This window comes from Cebus imitator, unplaced genomic scaffold, assembly GCF_001604975.1.
Source record: "Cebus imitator isolate Cc_AM_T3 unplaced genomic scaffold, Cebus_imitator-1.0 Scaffold37, whole genome shotgun sequence".
NCBI lineage: Eukaryota > Metazoa > Chordata > Mammalia > Primates > Cebidae > Cebus > Cebus imitator.
The window spans coordinates 8,535,220-8,552,019 of NW_016107352.1; the positions used below are offsets into that span (position 1 = coordinate 8,535,220).

Sequence of the window (16,800 nt, forward strand, 5' to 3'; positions counted from 1 at the left end):
ATTACTGTTACCACTTTTAGTAGCATTAGCAACAGAATTTGCATTGTGATTTACTGATAACTTTTTGTTTGCATAGTCTCATTTAATTTTCACAGTAACTAAGTGAAGGAAATACTATTTTAAAGGTAACAGGGGTATTGAGTTTACAGAACTGGCTTGAGGTCACTAAGTCAGATCCAATGGATTTGTCTTCAGAATTTAGTCTGTTTATCAGCTTAGATCCTAAGAGCTGACTGATTAAATCTTAAACAGAAACTTTGGATATTACGTTACTAATTGAATTCATCCCTAGCAATCTAAAATTGATAAGTTTATCTTGATTAACCTTTTTTTTTTTTTTTTTTTTTAACCTTTGCTTCTCAGCTCTTTATCTCCCATTTAGTTGATTTGCTGATGTTTGGTATTTCCAAAGAAGGGAAGGGGAAAGGAGAGGAGGTAAAATTTAAATCTTAGTTCTCTTGGTAAAGACCTTGGCGGATAAGAATATTCTTGGCTAGGGTGTAGTTTTGGTTTGTTATGGTTTTGGTTGTAAACTTTGACGAACATGTTGGATCTCGGAAGTTGTGAATTCTTTGAATATCATTGTGGGAACAATTCTAAAACTTATATTAAGTGTTACATATTTATGTGACAATATTGACTTTATGGACAATTTGTTTTTTGAGATGGAGTATTCACACATATCACTTCTTTTTCAAGTGGTAAAACAATCTGATATAAACATATTTTCTCAAAATATTTTATGATATCGAGCTAAATACGGACCTTGTTGAATCCTAATTATAGTTGAAGAGAACTGTTATTTGTGAAAAATGATAGGATGAGTTTTGTTAGGTTAATATATATCTGTATCCCCTAAATATCTTAAAATTATTTACTTCCTCTTCCCTCTTATAACGTCTAGTATGCTGCACTTAAAATTTACCTTCCTGGCCCCTGGGGAGCTTCAATTTGCGACCTGTGGTCTCAGGTCACAAATTTATATGTATAGTTCTTGGTATTTATTGTAAAAGGGAATTTAGAAGAAAATTTTATTTAAAGTGATTAGTAGTCAACAGAAATTGAATCATATTTTTGACTCTTGTTTTAGGTGCATTGATCTCCTCATAGCTGAGATATTGGCTTACTCTAGATTACCATTGTTTTCCATTTGAATCTTTTCTGTGCCTGAGATAGTATATATGTAGTTGGAGTCTTACAGAAGATAAGACATTAGTCCTGTCATTGGTTTTCAAACATGTTGAAGTTGTGCATTCCCAGCCCTACTTATGAATAGGAGATTAAAATGGAAGTAGAGACATGGTAACTAAACATTTGTCTGATCACATCTTCTTTCAAAACAACTTCTAGAAATGACTTACTGAATGAACTACAGACTTCCTTAGAACTTAATATTAAAGTGGTTAGATTGGTTGGCCTTAATTTTGGCTAACTGGATTCTGTGGATTAATTTCATCTTACCTTCATTTTGAAATCTGAAATTCTGACTATAAAACTTTCTGTATTTGTTTGGTTTTAACAATAAATACAGAAAACATTTAAAGATAAACATAATTTAACTCTATTGTAAAACGGAAACAAATCAACATTGCTAAAGAATGACCCACCAATAAGATTGGCATATGATTATTGACAAAGTTAATAATTATGATCCTCTACCTTTAGAAAATTATGAAATAAAATATAAACAAAAATAGTTTATATTTTATTTTTAATGCAAAAGTAAGTTTCTCAGTTCTGATTGAAAGCAATCAATAAATAAAGTTTGAAATGAATAAGTCCTAAAATAGGGTATATATGTATTAGAATTATGGTGATAACCATCAGAAGAACCATATGTAGAAATGTTAGGTTGAACCATATGCAATTACCAGTTTTGTAGGTCCAAACAGTCAAATATTGGCAATTTTGTGGTTTGACCTAGTTAGAGTGTTTACATTTGAGACTTGGGCATAGGACTGGGGGTAGGATAGGAGACTTATTTACATTTATAGTTATCTGCTACATTAATTGAGTGTTTTAAAGAATGTTTACGTCTTTTTAAAGATGCAGACATGTATTACTTTTACTAAGCAGATGATTAGCCATGCCCTCTACCCCTATCCCCCACTAGCCAGAAATAAAATGGGGTTGATTTTAGATCTTAATCAATGGTTTAGTTAGGTCATATTGCCAGGAAATAATTTAATGAGAAGAGTCTGCCTGAGACTTTGGTGGTATTTTGTGCTTAATCCGACTTTGCATAAATGGACCAAGACGTGTTCATTGACTGTCTGTAGTTTAGCCCTTTGCTAGATGTTATGGTTAATTTACAAAACAATAGTAATAATACTAGAATAAATAAGTAAAATAACATGTCAGTAAAATAAAATTAGAATAATTAAATAAAATAATTGATACAGAGGATGATTGATCACTTGTGTAGTTCAGGTCTTTCATAGGAAATGGGATTAGTTTAGATTGATGTAGAACAATTTCATTGAGATAAGAGGAACTATGAACTGATTGCTGATTTAGATGAACAGCAATCTTGGTAAAGGAAAAATTAAAAGTATTGAGATTTGGAAATGTTTTTTATATTTGGGGATCAGGGTTGAGTTAAAGTAGAAGAGATAAGCCTGGAAAAGTAGAATAAGGTCAAATTGAGGCCTTGTGTACCAGTTGAGGATTTCTCAACTGTGGCACTGTTGGCAGTTTGTGTTGGATAATTTGTTGTTGTGGAGGCTTGTCCTGTAGGCCAGTAGCATCTTTCCTACCTGCCTCAGCCTCACCTCTACCCCCACTCCCACTCTTTTGGCAACTGTTGTTTCCAGACATTGCCAGATGTCCTCTAGGGGAAAAATGTCCCCATTTGAGAAGCACTGGCTTAGATTTACCCATGAAAACCTAAGATGACATAGCTGGAACTAGATTCAGAAGTAGAGGATGAGTTGTGTTGACAGATTGGCTGTCTTCAAGACGTACACAGTTTTGGTCAAACATAGCCTCAAGATAGCTCTTAATAAACAGTGGAATAGTGATCGATCTGTTGTCTATTGTGTATATTTGTAGTACTAATACTGTTGTGCCAGATCAATGAACAAAATTAGACTGATGAAATTGATGAACAGATTTATATTGCATATGTTGTATATTAACATGAAACTTAATTAAATTATATTGAGTTTGTTATCATGGGGAGAATATTGGATATAATGGTATTGATGGTTTATATTAATTAAGTTAATTTTATTTTATTTATTGTAAAGGGATTCTTGAAGATTGGTTTTTTAAATTCTGATTTTAAAGTGTATTTTATTTTCGGCCATTACCACTCAAAGGAGTTTTTAAAAATTCTGTAACTGTGAAAAATTTCTTAACTGTTAGTTAAAATAGCTATTGCTTGGAGAGATTCTGAAATATTGTATGTTTATAAAAGGTTTTCTTTTATTTAAACAAATGGGAAGTAGGATTTCAATTTTAAAGATCTTTTTCAAATGTAAGAAAGGTTTATTGTAGACTTGAAATTAACTCTGTCTTTCTGCCTAAGATAGCTTTATTTGAAGTATCTGGCTCTTTTCTCCAGTCTATTATTTCTTTTTTGTTTGTTTGTTTCTTTATTATTATTATTTTGGAACATGGCACAGAGTTATTCTTTGACTTTATAGTAATAGGAATTTTTTTGTATGTCGCTTGTGAAAAAAATAGCCAAGAACCTTGATTTTTCTCATTTTCGTTATTACCCAGCTATGTTTATAATAACTAAATGTGGTTTTTATCTTCATCCCTCCAGTGCATATGTACAAAAAAGAAATAATGACTAATCAGATGAAGAAGTTATTTTTCAGAGATCAGAGAAAGATAAAATTTGATATATTGCTGATCCCTGTAGTTGGAGTCTGAGTAATATACTGTGTTGGAGAATGAGGGGTTAGGTAAGCTATTAGGACTTGGTTTGCAGAAAAATGTCCATTTTTCTAATAATAGTTAACAAACATGAAATGCTGAAATATTTTTTTTTAATTGCTTTTTATTCAGCATGATTATAAATCAAAAACAAATCAAGGAGCCTCAATTTACCTCTCATTTGAAAAGATAATTAATTAATTGGCATTGGCAACAATCAAAACAAAATCACAAAAATCTCTGACATTTTGTAAAATTTATCAAGTAATAGCAACGCTGGATTGGTCTGAATTTTGATCAGCTACCTATACTTCTACCCCAGTTAATCTTGTGTCTATCATCAAGTTTTGATTGGTAAAAAGCCTTCTAGAAGGTTGATCCAGAATAAAAATACCTTTTCTTTCATCTTGATTTTCTAGCTCTCTTAATTAAGGCATTGCTTCCATTCTAGAAGCTAAGGTGTTTCAGTTTTCTTCAGTCAGTGTGCGTAAGAGATCCTTCTGTGTCTTAGAAGTGTTTAGTCAACTCTGGTTATTATTTATTAAATCATAATTTTAAAATGTCTAAAGGTTATTATTATTGTTATTTTTACCAGATGTGATTTTTCTTCGTAGGATGGGTTAAATTGCTTGAGTGGTTTACAAAATCATAATTTTCTTAATGCTCTGGAGACTGGAAAGAAGTCAGTTTGTGAGTAATATTGGGTCTGCACTCTCGAAATTCAAGAAGCTCAAAAATCTAAGTGTTTTGTAAGGTTGACACAAAGTTACTTGATGGCAAAACCTAACAGAAACTGTTAGGAGTTTATTTGTATTATTTATTTCTCACACTCTGTAAATATTTGTATTTTTCTTTGCAGAAATAATGTGTTTGATTGTAGGATAATACCATAGACACTCAGGGTATTAGTATAACATGTGGTGCATGTGCATTTTACCCTTTGAAAATATGAGAAATTATGAATTCTGGAACACATCTGGCTCTTAAATCTTCAGATAGGGAATTGCTGACCTGTGTGATACTGCTCTTGTGTCCTGTGCAAGGTTGTTGAGGATGAGTGTTTTTTTCAGAACGGTCCCAAATAAGCTATGGATACCTACATGACAGTTGTGAGATTGGTAATGATTTCTTAGAGTCAGTCAGCATCTGTTAAATGTTAGTGTTTATTTTTTATGTAATTTTACTTGCAGAATATTTTTGTTATCAGTCATTCGTATATGACTTGTGAGGTTCACTAGATACCAAATACTAGTTAGAGACAGTGTCCCTTACTTTTAGTGCTCAGTTAATTACAGAGGTTAAGCCTAGTTGAGTTAATAGAAATTAAAGTTATGTGGAAACACTTTACTTTTTCCACCATTTTATCATTACCTTTTTCTTGGCTATAAGTACAAAAAAATTCATCATCATGTGGATTTAACTATTGGCATTGGCTAAGACTTGACTCATTTCTTCTCCACCTCCTCCTGCTCCCTGTCCTCTTTCCCTCCTCCCATTTATTCCTCTCTTCAAATATTTAAGATTGTTACTTATTTGATTGGGTACAAAGAGAATGATTAGAAGGTTATGGAGTAGTGTTAGGTTGAGAGGGACTGGGCTGCCTTAGATAGAAATGGAAGAAACTTGCTAGAAAACTTATAGTCCTGTGTGAGCTCTTTAATGTCCTCAGCCTAACTTTTCAGTAACCTCTGTGACTGCTCATTTTCAGGATGGATTGCTTTATTCATCAATTTCTTCCATTCTAGAGCCTATAGTAGTTACTGTCTAGAATTTTTGAAAGTGTAGTGACCCTTATTGATAGGAAGAGTATTCTAATAAACAGGAAAATTGAAAATTTCTCTTGCAACTTCCCTTTTCTGTGCCCTTGCTATTGTCTATTTTCTCTTTTGACCTGTGTTCTTGGTATTCCTAAAATCTGTTTGTTATATAAAGGATCTGGTATAAGTTGACTCTCATAAATAGCTATGCTCATTTTGCTGGGTAAAATAAAATAAATGAAGCAGTTTTATGGGTGAGATTTATCTTGTTTTGGTTGCGATTTAATACTTATAAGTCCATATAGTTTATAAAAGATGTTTAAGGGAGGAAGAATTTTGTCTGTATTATATCAGTAAAGTTAAAATCAAGTGCCCAATCTTAAAAGAAGCACGTTTACATTAAAAAATAATTGCCTCTTCAGTACCAAACATTGCCATATGACACAAAATAGTGCTTCTCTTTTTAAAGTATATTTTAATTTAGGGTTATATATATTCATCTTCATTAATGCTATACTGAACTAAAACCATTGTATCAACTTCATTGATTTATTATTTGATCAGGTTGGGAATGTCTACCATTCTTTGACTTAAATTTGTTTATATTGTTTTACAAGTTATTCACAAATTTTGGTGGTTTCATTTGTGTCAGCGTTGTGTGTGTGTGTGTGTATGTATATACATATGTGTGGTTTTTTTTTTCTCATATTTTCAACAGATTCTGAAGGGAGTGGTAATGGAAGTGAAGATGCTTCAAAGGACAGTGGAGAAGGTTCCTGTAGTGATTCTGAAGAAAATATTTTAGAAGAAGAACTGAATGAAGATATTAAAGTAAAAGAAGAACAACTTAAAAATTCTGCAGAGGAAGAAGTACTATCATCAGAAAAACAATTAATTAAAATGGAAAAGAAGGAAGAAGAAGAAAATGGAGAAAGACCTAGAAAGAAAAAGGAGAAAGAGAAGGAAAAAGAAAAGGAAAAGGAGAAAGAGAAGGAGAAAGAGAAGGAAAGAGAGAAGGAAAAAGAAAAAGCAACAGTATCTGAGAATGTGGCTGCTTCTGCTGCTGCCACCACACTAGCCACAAGTCCTCCTGCTGTTAACACATCCCCTTCTGTTCCTACTACAACAGCTGCTACAGAGGAACAAGTCAGCGAGCCAAAAAAATGGAACCTTCGACGAAACCGACCGCTTCTGGATTTTGTGTCCATGGAAGAACTGAATGACATGGATGACTATGACAGTGAGGATGACAATGATTGGCGACCTACTGTAGTGAAGAGAAAAGGGAGATCTGCATCTCAGAAAGAGGGAAGTGATGGAGACAATGAGGATGATGAAGATGAGGGAAGTGGGAGTGATGAAGATGAGAATGATGAAGGCAATGATGAAGATCATAGTAGCCCTGCCAGTGAAGGGGGTTGCAAGAAGAAGAAGAGTAAAGTTCTTAGCAGAAACAGTGCTGATGATGAGGAACTGACCAATGATAGCCTGACCTTATCTCAAAGCAAGAGTAATGAGGTAGATCAACCCAATTTTTATATCTGTCTGTCTGGGGAAAAGGGAATTCTTCTCTAAATCACTCTACACATTGTATTAAGTGGCTGCCTTGAACTCCTATTTATAGACGGCTGTGGGAGTGAATGAGCACCCTAACTGTAACATTTTTTCATTTGGTCAACAGACTTTTATTAAACATCTACTATTTGTCACCGTTCTCAAGGAGTTCACAATCTTTGTCCTCAAGGAGAAATATTTAGAGAAATATTTTTATATCCTTAGACTTGGGAAATGACAAAGTTTTCCATTCTCCTTTTTATCCCTTTACTCCTTTGTTCACAGGACTGCTGAATGGTGCTGAGTGGATTATGAAAACAAAGGTCACCTTTCTTTCAACTTGGTTAGGTCCATATCCACATTAAAATGTAGGCCTTTAGAATACCTTAGAGCAGGGCAACAAACAGCCTGATGATTTTCTCAAACTTGTAGAGATTCATTTTAAAGATTAATTCCTTTACCAGTTGTAGCACTCATCATCTTTACTCACTAAATCTTTGCTTTATGTGTATGGGACATACACATAAGTATGAACTATTTTTACATATGTTTAGTAATTAAGTTCTCTCTACAAAGAAATGGAAAAAAAAAAAAAAAAAACCCAAACATTTCCATCATAAAACAGACATTTTTGTAACAAAACTACAGTAATGACTCAGTGTTTCTACTTGAAGTTCTGCTACTGAAAGTTAGGTATATCCATTGATCTCAGAGATGCATCTTTCAAGACTCTTCAGTCAAACACATTTGTGTCTCTTTGTCTATGTGTTTTTGTATATGTTTTTCTTCAAAAGAAAGATTGAGTTGTTGTCTTACATGTAGATGTATCTGTTACATCACATGTAGAACTGTAATTATTAGTTCTGTCATTTCTGTTAATGTGTTTATAGTCACCAAAATTTCTTTCTTTACCACTTGTTTTTTTTTCTGTATCATTGAAGTAAGTTAAACTGATATAAATTTTTTTCTCTTATGCTTTATTTGTTCTTTCACATTTTTCTGCCTACAAATTTTATATAGCAGTGATTATCTATTTGAATTGTTTTGCTTAAAAATATGGCAATTTTCTTACCAAAATAATCTATAGCAGGCTGTGAGGTTATCATTGGAGATGAGACAGCAGTTTATATTTGGATTATAAGCATTGCTTAACTTCTGAAACCAATATTTTATATGAAAAATGTTGCCTGCCTTCAGTGCCATTCTAATTCTTATCTTTAAAGGAAAGTTGTCATTTGGGAAATAGTATAATATTTTTAATGATATAGCACAGGCAGTTCCCATATTGTCAATGCTGTCTTAAAGAAACAGGCATGGAAAAATCTAATTGTTTGGATTTAATTTAGGCATGCATTCAGTTTATTTTATAGCACTTAATACTCTATATCTAATGAATAAGTTTACTTTTGACAACTTCACTTCTTCATTTTTATTAGGTTGATACTCTTAGAAGTAGTCTAGGTAGTGATGGAGGAAGTGTGGATTAGATTTATGCCAAAGTGTGGGGGACATCTGCATATGTTTAGAAATTTGCCATGTAAAATGCGTACAGTATTTGTTTATTAAACCTGTACTTCATTAGTACTGCTTAAGAGGTTGTAGACTAATGTTTATGATGTATTGAAAGTCTACATGTTGTTCAGTTTTTTTTCTCATTAGAAGACACTTGAGTAAATAATGGGACCTTTTTTTTTTTTTTTTTTTTAAGATTAAGTCTTGCTCTGTAGCCCAGGCTGGGAGTGCAGTGGTTTCTGATCTTGGCTGACGGCAACTTTTGCCTCCCAAGCACTGGTTCAAGCAATTCTCTTGCCTCAGCCTCCCCAGTAGCTGGGATTACAGGCACGTGCCACCATGCTCAGCTAAATATTGTATTTTTAGTAGAGGTGGGATTTCACCATGTTGGCCAGGCTGGTCTTGAACTCCTGACCTCGTGATCTACCCGCCTCAGCGTCCCAAAGTGCTGGGATTACAGGTGTGCACTACCACGCCTGACAATAATGGGACCTTTTATGTTTAGGTTAGTAGTGCCAAACACAAACACATTCCAGAAATGAGATTCCAAAGCACTTAAAAGTGCACATGTAGAAGAGATCATAAAAAGTTAATTTTTCTCTTAACTTTCTATGTAAAAGCTTGAGTCATTTTCCCCACAACTCTATTATTTAAGCTCTACAGTAATTTTTTGATGATTTTAGTTATTTAAATTATGTTCCTCAAATTAGATAATTACATTTCAATTAAACTGTGATTATTAGTTATATATTTAGATTTCTTATTTGTATGATCTTGATTTTGTAAAAAGATGATTAAAGCTAGTCCTTGTTGCCTGTGGCCAGTGTTTGGGTCTTAATCTTCCTGGTTATTTTAGCTAGTTATAATTTCTGTATCTGTACATAGTTAAGTATATATTTGAAGTTGGATTTTTCCCTTCTTTTACTTTGTTTTCAGAAACTACTTTGTTTGTAGAGTTAGCTGAAAATGTAGTTTTAGAAGTACCTAATAGAAATAATTATATATTACACATTATATATATATATATAATTACACCATATTTAGTTTCATTTTTCTTGGCTGCTATGTTAAGTTCATTTGTAGCAAAATGACCTGAAACTTTCATAATTTTGAAGTTTACTTTGAAGATACTTATTTTAGCAGGGCCGTCTTATAATTATTGCTCTTAATGGCTTTAGCATACCTATGCTGCAGACCCTGAAATACTCTAGAGCAGTGATTCAGTGATCCTCAAATTGTTGTTGTTGTTTTTTTTTTTTTTTGAGACTGTCTCACTCCGTTGCTCAGGCTGGAGTACAGTAGTATGATCCCGGCTCACTGCAACCTCCACCACCTGGGTTCAAGTAGTTCTCCTGCCTCAGTCTCCCGAGTAGCTGGGACTACAGGTGCATTCCAGAATGCTCAGCTAATTTTTGAATTTTTAGTAGAGATGGGGTTTCACCATGTTGGCCAGGCTGTTCTCCAACTCCTGACCTCAAGCGATTCACCTGCCTTGGCCTCCCAAAGTGCTGGGATTACAGGAAAGAGCTACCACACCTGACCTCATTTTAAAATTAAAAAAAAAATTTCTTTTTTGAAACAGAGTCTTGCTTTTTTGCCCAGACTGTTGTGCAGTGGCGTGATCATGGCTAACTGCAACTTTGACCTCCCAGGCTCAAGCAATTCTCTCACCTCAGCCTTTGAAGTAGCTGGGACTACAGGTGTACGATCACATCTGGCTAATGCATTTATTTATTTATTTATTTATTTATTTATTTATGTAGAGACAGGGTCTCACTGTGTTGCCAAGGCTGGTGTCAAATTCTTGACCACAGGCCATCCTGCTTCAGCCTTCCAAAATGTTGGGATTACAGGTATGAGCCACCACACATAGCCCCTTTACAGTTTTAAAAACTATTGAGGGCAACCATTAACATTTATGTAGATATTATCTGTTGATATTTACCATTTTAAATTAAAACTGAGGAAGCACACAGGTTGTCAAATCCCATTTCATGTAGTGTCTGGAAAATTTCACGTTACTCCCATAAGACAAAGAGTGAAAAAGACGATGTCTTAGTATCATTATGAAAGTAGCCTTTACCTTGTATACCTGCTGAAAGAGAGTTCACTGGACCACATCTTCAGAACTGCTGCTCTAGAACTGGGCATTAGATAAACTTCATTTTCTGCAAATGGCCTCCTGTTTTTGTCAATGGCCTTATGGTATTTTTTGAATTTAGTACAGTCTGAAGAATCCCCTTGAAATATGGTTATATGTCATTTTCAGCCATTAATCTTGCAGCTTTGAGATTGCTTAACATTATCTTGCCCTTTAGTTTTCTGAGGTATGTTTTTTGGGGAAGGCAGTGTAGTATTTTCAGAAATGGTTCCCATTTTCAAGATTTTGAAACTAAACTTTTGGATGAGAATTAATACATGACGGAAAATTATGTCAATAGAAGTGGCATTTTGATTTGTAAAAGAGCTTTTTTCTCACAGAAAATATTTAATATTAGAGACAGTTTGGATTTTGGATTACTGTCTTATAAATGTCGCTTTATGTTCTTTGCTGAGTAGAATTTTTTTTCCATTAAAGATTCCATTAAGAGTACTAGATGTCATTACCATTAAGAAATTCACCTGATTTTTGTGAATTAAAATGCACAAATTTTACCAAAATTTATAAATATCCACATCAATTTGGGACTTTGGACTTCTTAATCAGTTGCCTTTTTATACATTGCAAAATGAAAAAAAATGCTCTGAGTCCTAAAAAAAAGTCAGTTCTGTAACATTGTGTAAATATTGAGATTCACAAGAAATAACCTTTTCTCAAAACTTAGAGGAAGCATAATTGGTCAAGCTTTTTGGTATAATTTTTTCTTTAGGGCAGTAGGATTCTTTTGATTTTTTTTTTTTTGAGACGGAGTTTCGCTCTTGTTACCCAGGCTGGAGTGCAATGGCGCGATCTCGGCTCACCGCAACATCTGCCTCCTGGGTTCAGGCAATTCTCCTGCCTCAGCCTCCTGAGTAGCTGGGATTACAAGCACGCACCACCATGCCCAGCTAATTTTTTGTATTTTTAGTAGAGACAGGGTTTCACCATGTTGACCAGGATGGTCTCGATCTCTTGACCTCGTGATCCACCTGCCTCGGCCTCCCAAAGTGCTGGGATTACAGGCGTGAGCCACCGCGCCCGGCGATTCTTTTGATTTTACAGGAAGCATGCTGAAATTTTCTTGTATTAAACACGGGGTTTAGATAAAATTTAGCCTATCGTATATACCATTTATAATCATACATGGAATATATATATATAAATGATCAGTAAGCATATTTTAAAGCCTGTGGAGAACATCGATCAGTATTATCATTTTTAGGGTAAGTTTTAAATCCTGATGGAAAGAATGAAATAATTGAAGTAATGATTGGTTTATTCATATAGTATCATTTATTCTTACAATTTCATTGATTACATTAAATTATCCCATTAAAGTTATTTTCTAGATGGTACTTTTTTTTTTTTAACCATTCAAAACCTATTTTTCTGATTTCTATTTTTACATAAAACCGTATTTTAGAAATTTTATGTTAAAAACTTCAGCTTAACTACTTTCTCTAAAACCTTGAAAGATTATATATGTCTTCAGAAATATACTAACAACAGTTAATAATAAATCAGTTTTGTATTGATATGATCATAAGTGTGCTTAAACCTATATTTGATCTGTTAAAGAAAAGTGAGATCATTTTTTTTAAGGAGGGTGCATTAGATTTTCCCATTGAAACATTGTCTGCCAGCAGTTTGGATAGGGAAATATTGTAACTAATTTCCCCTATTTCCCTCTTTGCCTTACATTTCTATTAAGAGTCTCAAGTCATGAGGATCAGAGGGCCAGAAACATTAGTTAATATTGTTTTCTCTACCTCTAAATGATAATAGATGTGGAGAGCAGTTGCCATAGAGATATAATTAGTCGTTTCTGGTATTTCTGACCCAAATGGAAAAATAGGAGAATAGAGGAATTTGCATCTTGATACAACTTTTTCTGACCCTTAGAAATTTACTTGTTTCCCATATGGGTAAACATTTTTTCCAGGGCTGATTAGTTATAATTCCACTGGAGAGATTATTGCACAGACCACAAAGACATGTAGCATCCTAATTTTCAAACTCAGATTGTTTGCTAGGTCATTTTCTGGTCTGTAATTTTTTTTTTTTTTTTTTTTTAACCTAGACGTGATATTCTAAGGAAAGTCTCTTTTGGACTTAGCATGGGGGTGATATTTAAAGTAGCAGTGCTCATTGAGGCTCACAACTTTTCTTTTGGGGATCCAAGGAATTATCAGTTCATGTTCCTTTTTTTGAACCACCTTAATAAGAGGTACAGAGGAAAGGAAAGGGAATGAACGTTTATTGAGTGTCTTGTTTGTGCCAGGAACATTCTTGCCATATATTGTTAATTCTTATAAACTCATTAGATAGATACTATTTTTATTGCCATTTTGCAGATAAAGAAGTTACAGCTTCGAGGTTTAGTAGCAAATAAGCAAGAGGTGAGAAAGAAACTTAAGAATGTTTGATTTTAAGTAAACTTTGAAACATGGCTAGTAGTATGAAAATCTGGACAGATTTTTGTTTGCTTACTCTGGTACTGTAAAACCAGATTACTTTTCTTTAGGATGTTTTCAGTTTTATTTGCCAGCCATTTGTTAGCCCCAAAGCTATGTTGTTTGGTTTTATAACAAAGAGACGCAAAATACAGAACTTCGAAAATACTAGAATTCTTAAGAGAAATGATACTATATTCTAGTTGACTTTTGCATTCTTTTCTGATTTGCTTCACAAATCCACTGCAATTTTAGATGTTGTACACAAAATATATTGAAGGAATTATTAATTGTGACCTTCAAGTGTGTTCAAGTGTCGCAAATTGCTATTGAAATGATGTCTCCAAATGTTATTTTTGGATATTGATTGAGTTTAAAAGAATACAAAAATAATAAAATATATGAAATATATTGTGAAACAAAATATATTTAATGAGTGTATGGTATGAAACTAATTTACTAAATTTATTTCTGAATATTGTTAGGTTCATAAATAAAAATGTATGGACCTAAGTGCCATCTTTTATTATATGTAATGTTAAACATAATCTATTAAATATGTAAGGATCATTTTCTGGTTAACTTATTTAAAGTTAAAATCCATAATGCAGCTTTAAATTAAAACAAGCAGACCCTCTTCTTCTGAAATTTTATCTTTAAATGTTTGTTTATTAATATATCTTTTTGTTTGTTTGTTTCTTTTTGAGACAGGGTCTTGCTGTGTGCCTCAGGCTGGAGTGCAGTGGCACGATAATAGCTCGCTGCATCATTGAATTCCTAGGCTCAGGTGATCCTCCCACCTCAGCCTCCTGAGGATTTGGGACTAAAGGCATGCATCACCATGCCCAGCTAATTTTGAAACATTTTGTAGAGACAGGATCTCACTGTGTTGCCGAGGTTGGTCTCAAATTCCTGGCCTCATGTGATCCTCCTGCCTCAGCCTCCCACAGTATTTGGGATTACCAGTGTGAGCCACTGTGCCCATCCTCTCTTTTTATAGTATCACTAGCTAATGTCTATATTACCAGTTTACACTACATATTTCTTGATAGAAACCTAATTAATAGAGCACCCTGACCCTTCTAACAGCTAGTCAATCTGGATCCTTTTTCAGATTATTTTCTGTGTCTGTGTATATTCATATACTTAGGCAGGCTCTCATGGATCTTACAGTAGTTTGATAACCCTGTAATTTCTGAATTCCCCAGAATTTAAAGGAGGGTAGAGTACTTAAGCCTGCCATCACATACACACTTGCTTATACGTTATTTTGAATTGATTTCTTCCTATTTTGTATGTGTGTCTTGTCTCCTCTAGGTAGGATTGTTAAGTTTCTAAAGTGTAAGAACCATGTCCTATAGTTTTAAAACACGTGTATAGGATCAATGATTACTTTGATTACTTGTGGATTCATTTTTCCCTTCTCCTAGTTTAAGGGGAAAAGCACAATGGCAAAGCAGATGAAGAGTTGTTAGTTGCATGCCTGCTTTTTCATATCCTGGAGGATAGACAGTACGGAACTTGCAGAGAAGTGAAAAATTAAATAAGAGGGTGCTTACAGCGTTCTTTGACAAAGAGGTCAAATATGTATTTCTTAATAAAAATGTACTTTGAAGTTAGTAAAAGAATGGAAAAGGCATAAATTTGGAAGTGCATAAAATAATGTTTAAGAAATAAAGAGAATTTTAGTGATTAATTTTTTTTTACTTTAAAAGTGATTTTCTGATATATGTTAATATTTTAATATTAGGACTCGCTGATTCTTGAGAAGAGTCAAAACTGGAGTTCTCAAAAAATGGACCATATTCTGATTTGCTGTGTTTGTCTGGGAGATAATAGTGAGGATGCTGATGAAATAATTCAGTGTGACAATTGTGGCATTACAGTCCATGAAGGTAATGTTGCTTTGTTTTCTCTCTTTTTGGAAATGGCTGATTGTGGCTCTTTTACATTTGTACTAAGGTTTTTCTACAATATTTTATGGTGTTTCAGTTGAAATAATACTAAATTATGAAAGTATGGGTGCCATTTTTAGGTTATCTTTTGCTTTTTTTTTTGAGATGGAGTCTCGCTCTGTTGCCCAGGCAGGAGTGCGATGGCACAATCTTAGTTCATTACAACCTCCACCTTCTAGGTTCAAGCGATTCTGCTTCCTCAACCTCCCAAGTAGCTGGGACTACAGGTGCCCTCCACCACACCTGACTAATTTTTGTGTTCTTTTTTATTTTGATTGATTGATTTATTTTTTTTTGAGATGCAGTCATACTCTGTTGCCCAGGCTAGAGTGCAGTGACGTGATCTTGGCTCACTGCAACCTCCACCTCCCAGGTACAAGTTATTTTCCTGTCTTAGCCACCACACTAGCACCAGTGCGCGCCACCATGCCTAGCTAATTTTTGTATTTTTAGTAGAGATGGGACTTTACCATGTTGGTTGGGCTGGTCTCAAACTCCTGACCCCATGATCCACTGACCTCGGCCTCCCAAAGTGCTGGGATTATAGACATACCACCACACCTGGACAATTTTTGTGTTTTCAGTAGAGACGAGATTTTACCATGTTGGCCAGGCCAGTCTCAAACTCCTGACTTCAAGTGATATGGCTGCCTATTTAGTTCTTTTTCTTTTTTTAATTTTTGATTTTTTTTTTTTTTTTTTTGTGTAGAGACAGGGTGTTGCTATGTTGCCCAGGTGGTTCTTGAACTTTTGGGCTCAAGCAATCTGCCTGCCTCTGCCTCACAAAGTGCTGAGATTACGGGCATGAGTCAGTGTGCCAGGCCTTATTTCCAGTTTTAAAAAAAATTTTTAATTTTTAAAAATTATTTCTAGTTTTTAAATAAAATTCAGAAGTAGGAAAAATTTGACTGTTTTAGTCTGATAGAAAATATTCTTTAAAAACTTCTATCAATTTTTTTTATAGCTTCTTCTTTCATAGGTATACTTTTTTTCTTTTTGAGACAGAGTCTTGCTCTGTTGCTCAGGCTGGAATGTAGCCACACATTCTCACGTCACTGCCACCTCTGCTTCCCAGGCTCAAGTGATTCTCCTGCTTCAGCTTCCCGAGTAGCTGGGATTACGGGTGCCCGCCACGAAGCCCAGCTAGTTTATGTAATTTTAGTAGAGATGGGGTTTTGCCATGTTGGCCAGGCTGGTCTCGAATTCCCAGTCTCAAGTGATCCATCCAACTCAGTCTCCCAAATTGCTGGGATTACAGGCGTGATTGACTGTGTCTGGTTGACAGCATGTATTTCTTAAGAACAAGGAACTGGGCATGGTAGCTCATGCCTGTAATCCCAGCACTTTGGGAGGCCAAGGCACGCGGATCACCTGACATCAGGAGTTCAAGACCAGTCTGGCCAACATGGCGAAAACCCATCTCTACTGAAAATACAAAAATTAGCTGGGTGTGGTGGGTCATGCCTGTAATCCCAGGTACCAAGGAGACTAAGGCAGGAGAATCACTTGAACCTGGTAGGTGGAGGTTGTAGTGAGCCGAGATC

General features: G+C 34.5%; 1 protein-coding gene across 6 annotated transcripts in view; it reads left to right on the forward strand.

Moving 5' to 3' along the window:
• Positions 1–16,800, forward strand: part of PHF14 (PHD finger protein 14) — a 200,860-nt gene that overhangs the window by 2,067 nt on the left and 181,993 nt on the right. For all 6 annotated transcript variants that reach the window (XR_005199610.1, XR_005199611.1, XM_037737312.1 and 3 more), the window contains exons 3-4: positions 6,361–7,160; positions 15,052–15,196. Coding sequence is in view for 4 of the 6 variants with exons in the window: in XM_037737312.1 (XP_037593240.1) it covers positions 6,361–7,160; positions 15,052–15,196 (945 nt within the window). In the remaining 2 variants the exon portion in view is untranslated. The remainder of the gene's footprint in view (positions 1–6,360; positions 7,161–15,051; positions 15,197–16,800) is intronic.